Consider the following 17935-nt stretch of genomic DNA (forward strand, 5'->3'; position numbering starts at 1 on the left):
TCCACTGTAAAAAAAGAAAACCAAAATGCAGGTACTGTTACAATGTAACTGAAGTGTTTTATTGTCACTCCCCCTGCCTAAAGCATTTTATATATAACTATTTCTAACTCCATTCCATAGTAAGACAGAGATGCTTGGTCTCAAACATTTTTCCTTAATAAAGTAAAATTTTTAAAAAAGCCTCTATGTAATTATGAAAATTTTAAACAGTGTTACCATCCACTGATAGGTGGTCAATGATGACAATGAGCAAAAGTATAAAAATAAAACCAAGCCATGGCTTTACTCATAAGTCTTTTCTGCCTGAATGTGAACCATGCAGAGATTATCCTAAATTAGTTTTACAAATGTAAAGGCTGAATATTCTCTACTTCTGAAAGCACTCTAATTTCTATCAAATAACCACAATTGACTGTGAAATTTGTCTTATTGGTTCTAAATAGCTCAGAAAACCATCTAGTCAGCTGAGGATTATTAAACAACCCAAAAGATGAACCAATATTCTCCTCTGCCTATTCTTTATCTGCCAAAAGGCCGACAGGCAATAAAACAGACAAACATCAAGAATATTCTAACTCTAAGTAACTGAGAGATAACCCTACCTATAAAAGTTGTAAATATGAAAATACATCGTAAAAGAAAATATTTAGAAAGTACTCAGGAAATAATCAGATACCTAACCTATGGCATTTCTAACTACTACAAGCTAATGTTTAAAGACATTAAAAGTGTTAGGCAGCAGAATACTGAATATAACTCCTAAGTACAGAATTTTAAAGATACCTTAGGAATAAACAGAATAGTGAGTCAAAAGTCAAATATTTTTACACAAAGAAATCCTTTGGTATTCAAAGGAATACATGAATAAAGAAGACCATCAGTTTAAGAGTTAAACACTTATTTTTAACACCACCAAACATTTTCAATTCAGTTGGCTCAGAAAATATTGCCACCATGCAGAAGTGGATTCTTTAAAATTTCAATGTTTAAAAAAGTTGATGATAAACTGAAAAATACAAACTGTTTATTAATAACAAAGAGCAAGAGAATGATAAACAGTCATAAAAGTACTTGTCTAAAAGATACTCTTGCTAGGTAGAAATCCTTAAGAGAGACTTCAAGATTTTTCTAATTGTGGTTTACCCATGTCTTAAGTAAATATTAATTGTGAAAATGATTAAGACAAAGAAAATAATATATTACTGCAATACTCAAAGAAGATTTCTCTAACAGAAGTATTGCTTAATTTTTCCCAATAAAAGAAGGGAAAAAAAGGTCTGTCATCACTAATACATACACACACACCCCTGGCAAGAATGAAGTTTTAAACCATGCCTACTTGATTCTGTATTACAAGGAATTGAGAAACTTCTCTAGAACTTACTTCTGGTATTAATGTTCAAATATTTCATTCTTAACATAAAAAGGTCAAATAACTCAACTAATATACAATCAGAAATTCTTAGTTTAAAAATGTACTCAATTCAATTCCTTCTTTCTACCCTTCTAAGAACAGTCCTGATCACAATACTCTTTTTCACAAAAACAAAGTTTCTCATTGCCTAATGAATAAAATGCATACTTTTTAGATTAGGCATTCCAACCTCTTCATCATCTTTTCACAATTATATCCTATGACACAGCCACCCAGTGCATTCTATGTTGTGGCTATCACTGCTCCCTAACACCTTTCCTCCTTTCCAGTAGCTCTCTTTACTAGAATGGTAAATCACTTTTACCTTAATCTCTTAAAATCTTACTTAGCCTTCAAAGACAGCTCAAAAGCCATCAGCACTCAACTGCCCCTCAACTCTGCAACTCACTTTCTGATGAACTCTTACATTATTTTACATGTACCTTTTTTTGTGACAGGTATTCCCTATTAGTTTCATGTAATTTATTTTTGTCCATAACATAGTTTCTAGTATGGTAGGAGAGCTAAGGTACCTTTTCTATTTTTAACACTTCCAAGTGCCTTGTACACACAGTGAGTATTCTATACATGTTTGTCAAATAAAATTAATTATTTGTTAAATTGATCTGTATGTAGCATTGCTGGATTTTGTTCTTGATTTGCTTTTATTCCTGACAGTGGGATCATTAAGGTCCAAAAAAGAATCTGACTGATTTTCAAGATCTGTTTAAAAGAACATTGCTCCACTGACTTTATTAAGGCTTCAATATTATAAAGATGGCCTCATTTTTAGGCTTAGGTTTGGTTGTAAATTCTGATTTTAAGGTGATGAACAAATTAAAAGCTGAATTTTGCCTTGAGGTGGCTACCGTTGTCCTCCTAAATTACACAGAGGCTTCGTTAGTGGAGCATGCTTTTAACACTTTCTTTACCAAATGTAGCTGCTAGAATTGCTAGGTCAAAACACAACTGATCACAACTGGAAACATGCCAGTTAGAAATTAGCAGTGGAGGGTGAAATGACAGAAAAGATTTGGATACTAAGCTAGATTTTTCTCCCTTTAACTAATCTTATTTGAAAAGCCAAATCCATGTATCACTCTTACCATAGATTAGAACGTGAAAATAGCAAATAAATAATAAAAAAGAGAATCTCAGAGACAAAGCATAACTAAAAAGTCAAACTAAAGCAAGGAAACAATTTTATATGTACAAGTGACAAGATAACATGAAAACAGACACATATCTCCCAAACCCTCTGTAAAGAAAGAGCTACCCCAGAAACAGTGAGGTTACAGATAATCAATTTTAGAGATCAAAGTCCAGTAAAATATTTTTTTCTATAACATTCATATGCTATTAAACTTTCTAGACATGTAAGAATGCAACATCTGTTACTATGCAAACTAGTACTTTGGATGCTTTACCAAAGTCCAAAGGCTTAAGAGTTCATTTCAAACGGTTATTGAATACCTAACCTTATTGCTAGGCACCATGCTAAGCACTAAGTAAGCATCTTAAAAGTAGTATGAGTCATAACTTTTAGAAGTGAACTTATAAGTCATTTACAACTTTTTCTGGCAGCATGTGGAATAAATCTACTGAATTTTAAATGCCCACAAAATCACCATTTTTAAAAAAAGCACGGGCAGATAAACTTGAATTACTAATTACAAAAAAAAAAAAAAAAACAGACAAACACACTAACGGAACTAAGAACCCTTTCAACTACTGTTGAAATGGGTGGTAATAATCAAGGAACCTTAATTTTAGTTCACATTTTGGTACTAACAAGTTGTTTGCCACTGGGAAAGGCTCAAGAACTTTTTCAGCCTCTCATTTGTCAAAAAGACACTACCACCTGCCCTATCTACCTCACAGCACTCTTATGAGCATGAAATGAGATAGTATATGTTATCTCAAAATGTTTTGTTTTCAAAAGGCTTTCACAAATGTGAGGAACCGTAATCTGCCTCACTGATTAGAAAATCCAATTAATTTTAACAGCAGGTTGCAAGCTGCTTCAAAGTATGTCTCAGTAAATACTCACAAGTTAACACTGTTAATCCATTAATTTAAAATAGGCCACAAAAGACACTGATGGTAAAAACTGACATATACAATCTCAAACTGATTATGAAAATCTACTATATTGCAATACATATTTAACTTACCCAATAAAAAGTTTTACTTTAAACAAAATACTGACAGTACAGCTGAGACAACTTTGATTAATACAATATATTCTAAAAACAGTGCTACAATTTTAGGGCACAGGCATATTGGCTAATCTAAACTGTGAAAAATTAGTGCTATCTGCCCAATATCCACAGACATTTCATTTTAAATCTATAGATCTAAAAGCAGTTAGTAATATCATCTGGCTCTGTTTCAAAATTTCATTTGGTCCACCAGTAAAGTAATCATGGTTAGCAGATTTATTTTTTAATCACGCTTAGCAATATTTATGCCACAAAATAGAGTTCATTCCGCTGGAAAAATTCATTTGCTTGTAACTTGTAAGAGGAGGCAAAGTAGAAAATCAAAGGAGAGCACAAATTTTATAATAAGAAAGACAAAATAACATGAACAATGGACAATTCAACCATAATACTGAAATGAACTCTGTAATAAGACAGACAAACTGTACACTATTTTTAGTAGAATACTCAAAGTAGAGTAATAGGTAGGAATTAATATTGACATGTAAACACAACCACCAAGTTGAATAGTCCCCTCCAGGAGAATGATTATTTTAAATTAACTGTATCTCCTGATACTACACCACAACTACCAAAAAGGTACCTCAGCAAAGGATATATAAAGAATTTTATGGATTGAGATGAGCTTGGTTTATAAAACACTATGTGAGTGCATCAGATTGATTTTTTGGTCTTTTGAGTTGTCTAAAACACAGTCAGATAACAATCTGGCACATTTGTTTTGAGAAATTAAATAATCCTACTCCCCAAAACTCCTTCCCCAAATCTTAAACTTATTTCCAGATTTTTAAGCATCAAAGGAGAATGGATAACACAGCAAGGAGAGATTTATAGAAACGTTGCCACAGTACACACATAAAAATCTCATTAAAAGGGACCATTGTCATCTGTTGTTTCAGTTTGTGATAGGTATTTTCAAAGGTTATTCTAAGTAAGCAGAGAAGTTTTTCCCACTGATCCTAGCTTGCTGAATTTACTAGGGTGAGGTTATCTACTAAATAAAAGTAGTCAAGAACTTTTTGGTTTACTTAGGCATGATGATTTTAAAAGACTCAAACCTTTGCTGAAGACTCCTTGAAGTCGATGAGACTGTCCTGTAGAAAATGAATGGAGATGACAGGTGAGCTGGCATAGTTTTCAGAACCCAGAGGAACTTTGGGAAGTATGGCTGTAACCTGGAAATAAACCAGCTACTTCTTGTGAGGATAAATTTCATGATGTCATTATCAGTATGAATATCAATAATAAAAACAAAAACAAAACCATGTAATGGAATTGTAATGTAAAAAAAAACTAAATTATATGCACTCAATGTAAGAAATAAAAATCTTTGCGCAAGAATTTTTAAAAAATGCTTATGCCACATTTTCTGTATCTCTGTACTTAAGCTATAGGTAACTTAAAAGGCTTAAGAAAGCAAAACATTTTTTCTCCACAAAAAGTTTAAAATAGTGGAGGCCACTGTGGAACAGTAATATTGACTTAAAGTTTTTCTTTAATTGGGAGGTTTCAAATTTTACTTTACTCATAACTCTAATGTAAATATACACATTTTTAAATCCTAGCTGGAAAATTCAGTGGCATTATATTAACAAGAAAACAAAATATATGAGTAATCTTTTTTTTTTTTTTTTTTTTTGCAAAGTGCCTATCATGGTGAATTGCACACCTCCCACACAAAAAAAAGCATTAAAAAAGAAAAAGAAAAAGAAAAAGAAATCAATTACGGTATTTCACCACAGTGCTCTTGATGAAGAATTAGTAACTTACAGTTTTAAAAGTTCAACGTACTGCAAATTCAAAGATTCCATGAAATTAGATGACTTTAGAATTAAAATTAAATATGGAGCAAGGAATGGCTACCCTGAGTCTTCAAGAAGGCTACACCCACGATTTTGTGCTGCAGTTGAATGCCTGGGGTTTCTCTTTGCTGGGTGGTAGGACTGGATGCCACATCTGCTTTTATCGTAACGCAAGGTTCAACTTGTTGGGAACCCAATGGGTATAAACAAACCTCCAAGGGAAGATACAACAGAAGCTGCATGCTCACTGAATATACACAACTACAGGAGAACTGATCACCAAGGAGACTTTAAAATGGAACTCCTTTCAAGACTCCTTCTTAGAAGGCACACATCGGTATGATGATCATCAAGAAGCTTGATGAATTCAGAGGTATCTTGTTTATCCTGTATCATCCAGGAAGTCTTCATATATATTCTTCAATATTTATGCTGAAAAATAGGCTTCATTCTGCTGAAAAGATTCATTTGCTTGTAGCTACCATTGCACTCCAAAAAAGACTGCTTAAAGCAGTTGAGGCACTTCTGGGTAAAATTTCTCTTGCACTTTGAAATACTACAAAATTAGTGCTAGGTCCTTGAAGTTTTAACATTTTTATAATAAAAATACTCAATAGGAAAAAAATCAGTCCACCAATACCGAAAAAATTCATTTTCTAATGCAATATAAAACCTCCAGTGGCTCCAGTGAATACTTGGCACAAGACTTGAAGGAAGTCAGGACACTGGTATTCCAAACAGGTGAGCCTAACATGGACGCTGCCTTCCTCAGGCTATACTAACCTTTACTGTGGAGGAATGTGATGGAGAAGGGTGGGTATCAATTTTGCGGCGTTTCTGTTCTGTTAGGACAAAAAAAAAATAGAATAAGGAATATTCCTAGGTTTTCCAAAGACTTAAAAAAAATCATCAACTTTTAAGACCACCCAGTTCCCCTAGCAAAATCCCTAAATAATTAACCAAAACAAGGAGACAGTAACAACTGTACATTAAAATAACAAAAGGTAAATACATATAAAGAAAAGTACACTTGCCCCTTTCAGGCTCTGCAATATCTGATCGGGGAACAGGTGACTTCAAGGACCCAGAAACTGGTGTTTTTTCTCCTCCTTTAACATTTTCCTTTGATTTCATTTCCTTTGCTATATCTCTCTCTCTGGATGGCTCCTTCTCTCTTTCCCTTTCTTGAGATGATTTTGATTCTACGTTGGGGACAGTGGTCTTGAATTTCTCATCTTTAGCTTTTTCTTCCTTCTTTAATTTTTCTTTCTCTTTGTCAGACTTAGGTGTTCTTTCCTTGGTCTCTCTTGCTTTTTCATCTTTATTTGGCCGCTCTTCCTTTGGTTTTTCTTTACCATCTTTACCAAGTACCCTGGCCTCTGGAGTAGTAGCTGGAGTCTTTTCTTTTTTCTCTTTCTCTTTATCTTTCCCTTTTTCTTTGTCATTTTCTTTAACAGCTTTGCTGCTTACGAATAAAAATATAGGATTTTCAGACAAATAATAAAATATATCCCATGTTTGAAATCATAAAGGGTTTCTTACTGACTTCAAAAATACCAGAACTAAGGGAAGCCCTACGAAAACTAAAGGACTTTAAGACAAGAAGGAAGTACTTCTTTATATAGTAAATAATAAACAGATTCATAAATAGCAGATTAAAAAGAATGATTAAAATAATAAAGCCCTTTTTTTGTATACATTCATACCCTTTGAGGATAACAAGGTAACAACCAAAAACATATCCTACAAACCAACCAAGGGAGCTACTATCAGGAAATGGATTGCTTAACTGGATGGATCACTATTGTAAATTAATGTAAGCTTTTCTTATGTTAACAATCCTTACTCAGACCGTCCAGACACTGCAATCACTTTATCCTATTTTTTAACTTCACACCTATATTCCCCTGTATATCCCAATAGGGGAAACAAAGTCATGATATAAAACATAATTAGGATGTTAAGCACATCTTCAAAATAGGAATATATACAAAATTTTAAAGTCCAACACAAATGACTTTCATATTACTCAACTACCAGCCCCCTTCCATTCCTGAGGCTAATCATTTAAGAATTTAGAATTATGATACACAGCACAGTGATCCTACCTGTTAGAGCCACTATTTCCATTGCTTGAATTCCCTTTTGGTGTGGCACTAGAAGCTTTATTAACAGCTTTCACGCCACACTGAGATCTCTCCCTTGATTTATCTGAAATAAAAGTAAGGTTTTATTTAACAAGCCCGGAATGTACATAAACTATAATTTCAACACAAAATGATTAGAGAATAAGTAGAAAAACCAGGGTGATACTAAGCCAGCATTGTATTTGTTATGTGATAGAAAACATTTCACTTTGTTCAAACAATATGTATTACTTATGAGTTTCTATAAATAAGCATACCAGTCTCCTCAGTACTGCTTTCATCCGATTTGGATGTACTTCCTATCGATGATGAAGAAGGCCCACCACCAGGCCCATTTTGTACACTGGCAACTGCATTCCTCGGAGGGGGATCTTTGTGATGAAACTCATTTTCAGGTATCATGTATGACTTTTTACTTTTCAATTGCCCAGAGTAGCTGAAAGTCGCACAAAGTGTTTAAATATACAAATACAAATCGAAAAGCACAAACATGAGGTTTATAAGAATAAAATTAGCAAGTTATTTACTCCACTACTTGGTCCTAGAGAATAAAAACATTAATTTTCAGTAAGTTCTTAAAGGTTTTTATAGAAAGCCCTGCTTTCTTAAAAATAAAAATTTCAATATAAACTAGTCCTTAAACTAAGATGACTTTTTTCTTTTTGCTCTTGAAGATCTGATAACTCCACTATGATGACAAAATTATATTTTCTCCCAATCAAGAAATATTATATGTGACTTTGAAACTATCATCCAGTATAGACCGGAATTTGATAATCAGAAGTGACAACTCTCACCAGCCTGTGGGAACATGATCGCATAATCTCCCATAATCTCCTGTAGTAAGGCAGAAGATAAACTTCAATACTGTAAAACATTTTAAAGTCTTCAGAATCCTTCTGTCATCTAGTCTCATAAATCACATTAAAGTATAATTTTGTTACCCCATAGCCAATGCATATAGATCTGGCCTCTTCTCTTTTTCTTCTTGGCAGATTTTATGCACTCTTCTTTCCAAAGCCTGACCCAGATTCAAAACTTTTGGGTACCAAGGAAGTATTTTTGTTAGCACAATCAAGATATTCCTGATGTGAGTATATTCGCCTGTTTCGAGGCAATGTACCGATGCCTACAACAAACATTTTAAGATCCATTATTATAAAAGCACAAATATAAAGAGAAAAAAAATCACCTTTGAAAAATCCAATTTTTACCTTGGTTAGTTTGTAATGCCATTTATGTACAACATGTCGAAAATTTTCATAGTCTAATTGATCAGCCTTATTTCCACCATCAAATCCAGTTGCCCGTAATATGGTAAGGAATCCTGGATAGTTTCCACATTCCTAAGAGAAAAAAAGTCTGTCATTTAAAAGAAAAAATTATGTCCTACAAAATAGCAGAAGCTGAATTCAACTTAAATAAAATTGATCAATGTTTCCAGGTAAAAACACCATGCTTATTTGGATGATAGGCAGTTTTCACAGAAAGGTTCAACTTATTCAATGATATTAGTTTGGAATGTCAGTTTGAGATTATAGCACTTTTTAACAATGAACTAATTGTGCATTTAAACACTGCTTTACAACTGAATCTTAAACTCAGCTTCTTTTTTAAAACTGAACAATCTAGAGATTACTGGAAGTGGTCATCATATACATGGGTAAAATATAAGGGTTTTTATTAGTCATACCTTCTCATAGGTGGCTCTATCACTATGCCACCTGGTCACAGTCTCTAACATGCAGCAAAGAAATCTCCCATATCGACTAGCCTCATTTTCAGTACAGCTTGCAACTGTGTAAATTATGTCAGAGAAAACCTATGGGGAAAAAAAATGTTTGAAAAATATAAACAAATCAAGGTCAAAATCAGTTGGAAAATATTAAAAGATGTTATAGCAAATATTAATAAACAGGTAAGCTTAGGCAAAATGTATTTTCCCCTTTTATATTCACATTTGCAGAGACCTTTGGAGATTTTGGGTTTTCTGGGAAATTAGCACATTCATAAAGCAACCCCTCCCCCCAAAAAGAACTTTTATAAAGAAAGTTGATTTACAATGACAGAGGAAACAAACTATCATTATTATTACATAATAACTTCTTAAAGACTTAGCCACATTACTAGGGTTGGGGAACAGTAAACAGAGGCAAAGCTGATAGAAACTAGAAATTGGCAGCTGACATGCTGTACCATACATGATGTTTTTAAACCATAAATTGTAGTAATTTAATATAAGAAAAAAGCCAGATGCAAAATCTGCAAATATGACCATACTAAAAAGCTTCCCTGCTTTTATGTATATGCAAAGATGTAAGCGTCTTTGTTGTTTTATTGAGGAGTGAAGGTTAAGAATGGAGAAGAGAGTCCTACCTACTATGATACAACATGTAAATGCAAATGCTGAGTTAACAGTTTAACCTTGAGTGCTTATTACATATCAGGTACTACTCAAAGTGCTATTTATATGTAGTGACTTATTTAATCCTCAGAACAATCTTATGATGTAGGTACTATTATCCCGTTTTACAGATAAGAAAACTGAGGCACAGAGAGGTTAAATAACTTGCCAAAGATCATATAGCTAGAAAGTAGTAGAGCTAGGATTGAAGTTTAGGCACTTGGCTCTTGAGTTCATCCTTTTAAACACACACAATAATACGTTTATAGATTAAAATGTTTAGCTATCTTTGTGTGAGAATTTTTTTTAAAGGTTGCAATAAAAAGAACTTACTCGATCATAGCAAAGAAGTGTGGAAAAATTTGGAGTTTTCTGTTGATGTACCAATTCAACAAAACGAGCACAGTAAACAGCATCAATTGCTGAAAAAATACATCGAGGAAATATACACAGCTGTAGAAATTTTGTGATGGTCTCATTTTTGGTAGATTCTAAAAATAAGGGAAGAATATATTAAGTGGTAAACTTCTTCCTCAAGTGCCTCAAGGCCACTAAACATGACAACATATTAACTTTAGTGTAGAGATTACTATAAAACCACAAACTATTTATAGTTTGTAACCAAAAGGTCATGCTTGGGATAAGACTATCATTTTTACTCTGTGGACATTTTTTCTATCTACAATTTCTCCAGAAATATGACCTTATACAGAAAAATTGAATGATAAGCTGCCAATATTGTAGTAACAATTTTACCAGCAAACTAAATCAGTTCCTTCAGTGAACATGTGATTCTGCATTAATGAATAGGAATGGAATAGTGAACACTGAGTTGAAACACAAAAAAACACTTCAACATCTCCAAAGTTATAAAGTTTTGCTTTTGTAATTTACCAGCAGCAGGAGTGTAACAATTCCAAAAACTTACTTGCTAAAAGCCAGTTGTCCTTTTCCAGTTTTAATCTCTGTAGAACTCTCTGTACATGTTCCATCTGTTTCTTTTCTTCTTCAAGAAGCTTATCCTGAAGGGCAGTACAGCGCTCCTTCTCTTTTTTCTTTTTATTTGGAGGCTACAAAGTAGAAGTTAGATACTTTTCTAACTATATGCACATTACCTTCCTTCTTTTAATTAAAAAATTTGAAGAGATAAATGCTGATACTTTGTAATTACTTCAACATGGATGTACAGTAAGTCCACTTGGATGTGCTTTTATCTCTATTCAATGCATCCAGAATAGTGTCATCAAGTCTTCATACACCATCAAGACAGGCTACCTTCCCATGGCTGATACTATTAGTCTTAGGTATGGAGTCATCTGACTCTTTCTTCTCCTTTATTCCTATATCCCACTTGTTTACAAGTCTTGGGGATTCCCACTATCTCCACCATAGTCCATGCCCCAGGTACCTCACAACAACTTACCCAAAAAGCCACCTGGCCGGTCTTTAGTCTAATGCTAGTCCCTTCCCTTATAAAAAGCATCCTTCATGTGGCTGTCATAAATAATTTTTTGAAAGCACCTTTTTTTTTTTTTTTTGCTATTATTACTTCCCTGCTCAGGAACCTAAAACAGTTCTCGATTTTACCAAGTATACTTTTCCACCTGACTTTCAATGCCCTACATGATCTGGCCCCATCCTAGCTATTCAGATTTATCACTAAGTACACTCACTACAGTAAAAGTGGTCTCCTTAAAACCCACACTACTTCCTGCCTTTGCTGGAACCTAGAAGTGACCTACCTATTTACCTCTATATTTCCAAACCAAATCTACCTTCAAGTCCTGCCCAGCTCAAGACTCAGCTTTTCAAAAAGTCTTCTCCTCTTGGAAACTCCTACTGTTCTTACAAATAGAGTTACACAGATCACTTTAAGTTACCAACATAGTCATCAGTAGAAAAGCAAATTCAAATACTCTTTGATTAATCATAACCCCACCCGTTCACCAAGCCCCTGCCAACCCATTGAGAGGTTACCATTAAACCTACTTAAGAAAATATTATATGCCAACAAGATCATAGCTTTAAGGAATCTGAGCTAAAACAATTTCAAAGTGTGGGTAATACTGAATTAATGCCATAAAGTTATTGTACTTGAACTACTGGAACAAAAACCTACCATTTCCTGATTGTCATCAATTGCTTTCATCTGGATTTTAAGTTTATTGACTTCTCGTTCATAGCTGGTGTGGGGAACTGCAAGGTCATACATTGTCAATGACCAGAATGTGGCATAGAATTGAGGGCTGATGTCATCCCAGACTTTGGAAACGTGTAAGGAGACCACTGCTTCATGGACAGGAGCCATCACCATCTCACATGATGTAATGTACTTGTGAACTTTATGTTGCTGTTTACTTCCCTTTTCAGACTTTTTAAGTTCATCATACTTTGACTGGAGATAAAAAGCAAAAACACATACATATATACACATACACACAATTTATAGCTTTTCATGGTATAAAAATCTATATTCCCTTTTAAAGAATCAAAAGACTATCAATCTCAAAACTGTTACAGAATTCTAGTTTCTTACTCACAACATTTTTTTAAGATAAATCATCCCTGGAGGCTGTTCCAATCTTTAGTCCTGTGTGCTGATTAGAAGTTTTTCAGAAGGTTCTATTGCATCCGACCTGTCGAGTAAGTGAACAGGGTATGTGTGCCCCCACCCCATCCATTCCACCTACCCTACTCCTTCTTACTTACTGCTGTATCAGGAATTGAACATGTATGGCTTCCAGTCCTGCTTTTGAGATATTCAAGGGAACCAAATAGAGGGTCTTAATATCAGTAAAGGGGCAGAAGGGAACTATTAATAGTAACAGCCAACCAGAACAAAATGTAGTATCAATCATTACATGTAGTCCCTACCAATTGCTATAATTTATCAGTTAAGAAGCTGTATCAACACTAGGAAAAGTTATGAGAGAGTTACTATTAATATAAGACTAGTAATAATACGGTGACCAACTGTCTGAGTTTGCTGAGCATTTAGGAGTTTCCCAGGATGCAAGACTTTAACACTAAAACTAGCAAAGTTCCAGGCAAACTAGGACCAGCTGGTTACCTTACTGCTAAGTCAAATAAAATTTTCTACCAAAGGCTGTGGTATACTAAAGCTTAAAGCATGTGAGAACTGACACTGCAGCTTCTTTGGCCTGACTGGTTTATCCTAATTTGGGAGAGAGTCAAAGAAAGACGATACTCTTAATTTTATTAAAAAATCTGTTAGCACAATAGGAGGTACTGCATATTAGTTCATAGATATGTGTATGCCAAATGTAAAAAAAGAAAAGAACACTAGATAGAGTTCTTGCTATTGTTTCATGTCATTCAGTCTCTTTTGGATGAAAAAGTTCTCACCAAGAAAATGCTTGTTTGGGTTAGGCATCATCCTTAAGATGAACCTAAGAGACTATGTTCTAAAACTAGCTGCTTTTTTATGTTAGACAATCACTTAAATCATTCAGTTTGCGCTAATCATGTAACCCAAAACTAGATAGTCAGAGGTCAAAGGTTCCACTTCCAGTTCTGCACTGTGATAGGCAAAATATCTCAGCAACTACAGTCCAGTTGCTTGCCTGCCTGCCTTCCTGAGTGCCCCTGGGTGCTGCTATACTCCCAGCCTCCCTGGACTGAAAGTGTACCAAGTTCTCTTTGTTCCAGAAGGTATCTCAAGCAGGACCTGAGAATCTTACATTTGTTCTAGTAATAGGAAGATTTATCTCCTGTTATATCCATTTTAGAGAACATGCTGATAACTACTGTGACCGTACAAATGACAAAACTAAAAAAACATTAGTTATGAGAGAGGGGTCCCAATTACATCAGAGACCTGAGAGAATAATAGCTGGAATAACAAAGCATTTTTTTAATTTAGAGAGCAGGTTTTACTGAAGGTAATACGAATCTAGGTGAGCAGCAAGACAACTGCTAAGGTTCTAACAAAACATGGGATAAAATAGTGCTGACACTATCTGCATAAGATAGCCTATTACCTGATTTGGGCAAGATCTAGAATATGAACTAAGCTCTTTCAGACCTCAGTTAAATGGAGAGGTATAACAGTTCCATATATCTCAAGTCACCTGGCCAACTAGATGTATGGAATATAATATCCACAGTTACTGCTGTACTTTGATTATGGTTCAAAAGTCTCTTGTTGGCCCAAGAATCTGAGAAGTGTTTGGCTCAATTTTTCTCAAGAGAGCCTGCTGGTAGTTAATTTATGGAGGGGGCCTAGCAGTTATCTAATACTCATACATTTCCACTCTTTCATTGAAGGGTCTTCAAGAGAGGCTTTCACCCAAGAAGCAAAAGCAAGGATCCCCACAGCAGGTTGGATGCCCATCCAGTGCAACCAAGGTTGTCAAGGAACTCCCTTTCCAGAGAGTGGCATGTGTGTTATAGGTAAAAGACGTATCCCTGACTTGTCTATATAGCCACTTCCATACAGTTCTCTGTTTTCTTCCTCAACCCTGAGAAGAAAATGCCATTTCTTTGTTTAGATTTTTAGATCTCTTAAAAGACAAAGACAATTATTTGACACAGGCTAGAGAAATGGTAGCTATTGCATGAATGACCTGCTCCATTTTCTGACCTGGAAAAGTTCAGCCAACCTCAGGCAACCAGGTGTTCCTGTTTGCTAGGGTTCAATATCGCTGATTAGTGTGTTCACTTCTCAGTATAGCACAGGGCAGGTCAGAATTCCTGAGAAGAAGCAATTCTCCCACCTCAGTCCTTCAAGAAATCAGGTCCCCTGTTGTATAGCTGAGACTGATCTACTATGGGGTGGGGCGACAACACAAGACATGACTACACAAAGACAGCATATAATTCTCTGGATTGAGAGATTGTAAAGGGGAAGACCAGGCCTAACACTACTCCCTTATTCCTTTTTCCCCTCTGGAGAATATAGCACAGGAATTGTTGTACAATGCTAATAAAGTAATAATTAAATCAATAACAGTTAGTTGTTGGGGGGAAGTGGGAGGCTGAGGCAGTTGATATGTAAACACTAATAGCAGATCGCTGATTAAATGACAAATTTAGACTTCAAATTTCTCAGCACCTTTTTTGAATGCCTCTACTTACTACACAGCTCTGTATCCCTACTAGGAACAAAGAAGGGATCATAGTTGAAGAGAAAGGACCAAGACCATCCGCAAAATCTGTAGTGAAAGCCTTGTATAGTACAGACTTAAAAACAACAACAAATAAACAGAAGGGCCAGAATCCAAGCCTACAGATAAATAAAGAATATGCTGGGGATCCAGTCAGAGTAGGGAAGTACCACAGTTTCCAGAAGATTGACCATGGCTCTGAGAGGAAAGGAAAAGTAAATTCCCATTAGAGGTCACTGCTTTGCAGGGAACAGTCCAGCTGGCAGATGAGGGAGGGCTTTCTCCTCTCCCCACACATCCTTACTTGAATTTCAGTATAGTCACTACTGGGATGCCATGCTGGGGAAGTTTCTAGTTTACTTCTGGGCAGTTTTGTTTGTTTGTTTGCTTGCTTTTCTGGAATAGTTTCATTTAAGTGGAGAGAAAATAAGAACCATGAACACACCCTTTCTAGAAGCTACATAATAGAGAAGGCAGGAATTTTTAGGGGGCTGGAAGGGTTAAGTCTTTCTGTTCATCTTCCTTTCTTTGAAGGCAGTACGGGTAATAGCAAGTCTGACAGGGATATTATCACTGAGGAAACAAGCCTTCCTGCAGTCAATAGGAGTGTTTCTCAGAGTGATGTACCTAGATTCATATGCATCAGAATCACCTAGTGCTTATTTAAAAACAAACAAAAATTAATAAAAAAAATTCCCAGGCTCCCATTAAGTTGCAGAAATAGAATTTCGGGACATGGGATTCTGAGTTTTTTAACATGCTTCTCTGGTGGTTCTCATCCACACTAACGTTTGAGAACTATAGTCCTACACGGTCCATAAGACATCAACCTGGACAACTGGTGGAAAAGTAACAGGAAAGTTACAGAACGGGTAAGATCTATCTTAAAAAGGGACATATTCATTGTACACTGCTCAGAGCTGAATATTAACAAAAGAGTAACTCTCCAAGAGGTAAACTATATCTATGTCAAACTAAAATGCATTTGCAAATAAAACAGTTAAGAAATAATTCATAATCATAACTGAATGGCAGCAAAGATACTTGTACTTACCGAAATATGGTGTGCATACATTGGCCTAGACAGGAAAAATGCTGCATCGTGGGGTGTATGAAATTCATTACAAAGCACATCAATTGAAGGCACTCGCTTTATATAATCTTCTGTGCTTAGATTAGATGCTAAAAACCCACCAAACTGTACCAGGGTATCATGACACTAAATTTTAAAAATAAGACAAAAGAAAAAAAGATGTGCTACCATTTTACAAAACCAACAAATATTTTCCAAAATGATTAAGACACGTCATTTTAACAATATTTTGATTAACAAAGCAGAATCCAAATTTTATAACTGAAAAGGACTTTAGAGACCATCTACAAACATAATCACACAATCATATTACAAAAAAGATGCCAAGGTCCTGATAGGTTGTCTAATCCAAGGCTTTAATAGCCAACCGGGTCTCTTAAGCTCCAAGCTATTGTTTATCACTTTTAGTCAAATATTTTTACCTAAATCACATAAAACAATAAGCATATAGAAATCAACTCCTTTGTCCTTAAAAGATGAAAACTATTTATATATTTATAAATATTAAGTGCCGACATCTATGATTAGCCACAAAATGTATTTATCACCAACCATAATACAAAGAAAAAAAGGACATAGTATCTATTCTGTTGTGATCAAAATTTCAGATTTCCAGAGATCAGGAAACATAGAAGAGCAAACAACTTGAAGTTACAGGAATTTAATGAAGGAATGCCTAATTGAAAGCCTTATATGTAACATCTCCTAGAATCATCTCTTAAATTACCATAATTTGCACAGAAATAGGTCCTATTTCCAGAATGTCCATTTTACATTAGAGCTGTTTCATACTCATAAGATACACAAAAATGACATTTTTCAAATTATATCACATTCTCTATTTTTCTTTATCAGTACTAAAAAAGTCTACATAAACATAAAAGCCACTTTAACTTGCCTGGTCATAGAGCTTTCCCACAAGTTTCAAATGCTTCTCTCCACCTTCCTGAAAGATTACCCCATTCCTCTGCTGAGCCATAAGCAAACACAGAGGAAGAGCAAGATCATGATCCAATAGTGCGTCCTTTAACCTCTGAGAGGATTTTTTAGTGTTTCTGATCTGGCCAAAATAACCACCCTATGCAAGAGAAGACACAAATTTACCAGTGTATAATACATAACCCATGCCACCTGATTTGAAAAAGAGAAAAAAGTTGAGTTACAATACTTAATATAAAAAACTCCTACATTCTACATTCCTTCCCCTTCTTCACAAATTTATTTTAGTGACACTATTACTGATTATAGTCACTGACTTAAAGATAACTGCCAATTGTGTTTAAACTTCTGCATATTTTCCATTTTCTACTTTACAATCCCTCATAAAGGATTATTCTTTATTCAGTGTGGAACAGATTCAACACAGCAACTGTTAAGATTTACAGCACTAAGGGTATCAACGATGAAAAAGATTTGGTATTTATTTTTCTTACAGATGTATTACTTACTGTCTTTTACACTTTGTTTCAGTTTTTAACACATTAACTCCCATGAGAGTTGCATTTAACTCACTAGTTTTGAGCCTGGGACCTTGTGAAGCAAAACCTGGGCAAAACTCTGCAGTTGGTTTATGAAAATCTTGTTGATGTTCTTATTGTTACAATTAATATTGACAAATTAATTCTAAAACCGTGGATTAAATGAATAAAAGTCATAAATTTTGTTTTTCATTAATTTTTTCATTAAATTAGAAAGGATCATTTTGTTTTTAAAGTTTTTATTCTATT

General features: G+C 34.7%; 1 protein-coding gene across 10 annotated transcripts in view; it reads right to left on the reverse strand.

The window, feature by feature from the left end:
• THOC2 (THO complex 2) overlaps positions 1-17935 on the reverse strand; it is a 112803-nt gene that overhangs the window by 11220 nt on the left and 83648 nt on the right. For 7 of the 10 annotated variants that reach the window (XR_006731785.1, XM_045538827.1, XM_045538826.1 and 4 more), the window contains 13 exons: positions 17107-17286; positions 16170-16334; positions 12109-12384; positions 10918-11059; positions 10323-10480; positions 9279-9407; positions 8800-8931; positions 8530-8714; positions 7843-8021; positions 7547-7649; positions 6473-6903; positions 6222-6280; positions 4695-4730 (listed from right to left, as the gene is read on the reverse strand). Coding sequence is in view for 8 of the 10 variants with exons in the window: in XM_045538827.1 (XP_045394783.1) it covers positions 4695-4730; positions 6222-6280; positions 6473-6903; positions 7547-7649; positions 7843-8021; positions 8530-8714; positions 8800-8931; positions 9279-9407; positions 10323-10480; positions 10918-11059; positions 12109-12384; positions 16170-16334; positions 17107-17286 (2175 nt within the window). In the remaining 2 variants the exon portion in view is untranslated. Of the gene's footprint in view, positions 1-4694; positions 4731-5499; positions 6281-6472; positions 6904-7546; positions 7650-7842; positions 8022-8529; positions 8715-8799; positions 8932-9278; positions 9408-10322; positions 10481-10917; positions 11060-12108; positions 12385-16169; positions 16335-17106; positions 17287-17935 lie in introns of all 10 variants that reach the window. The other 3 variants (XM_045538825.1, XM_045538823.1, XR_006731786.1) reach the window with 2 other exon arrangements.

This window comes from Lemur catta, chromosome X, assembly GCF_020740605.2.
Source record: "Lemur catta isolate mLemCat1 chromosome X, mLemCat1.pri, whole genome shotgun sequence".
Lineage (NCBI taxonomy): Eukaryota > Metazoa > Chordata > Mammalia > Primates > Lemuridae > Lemur > Lemur catta.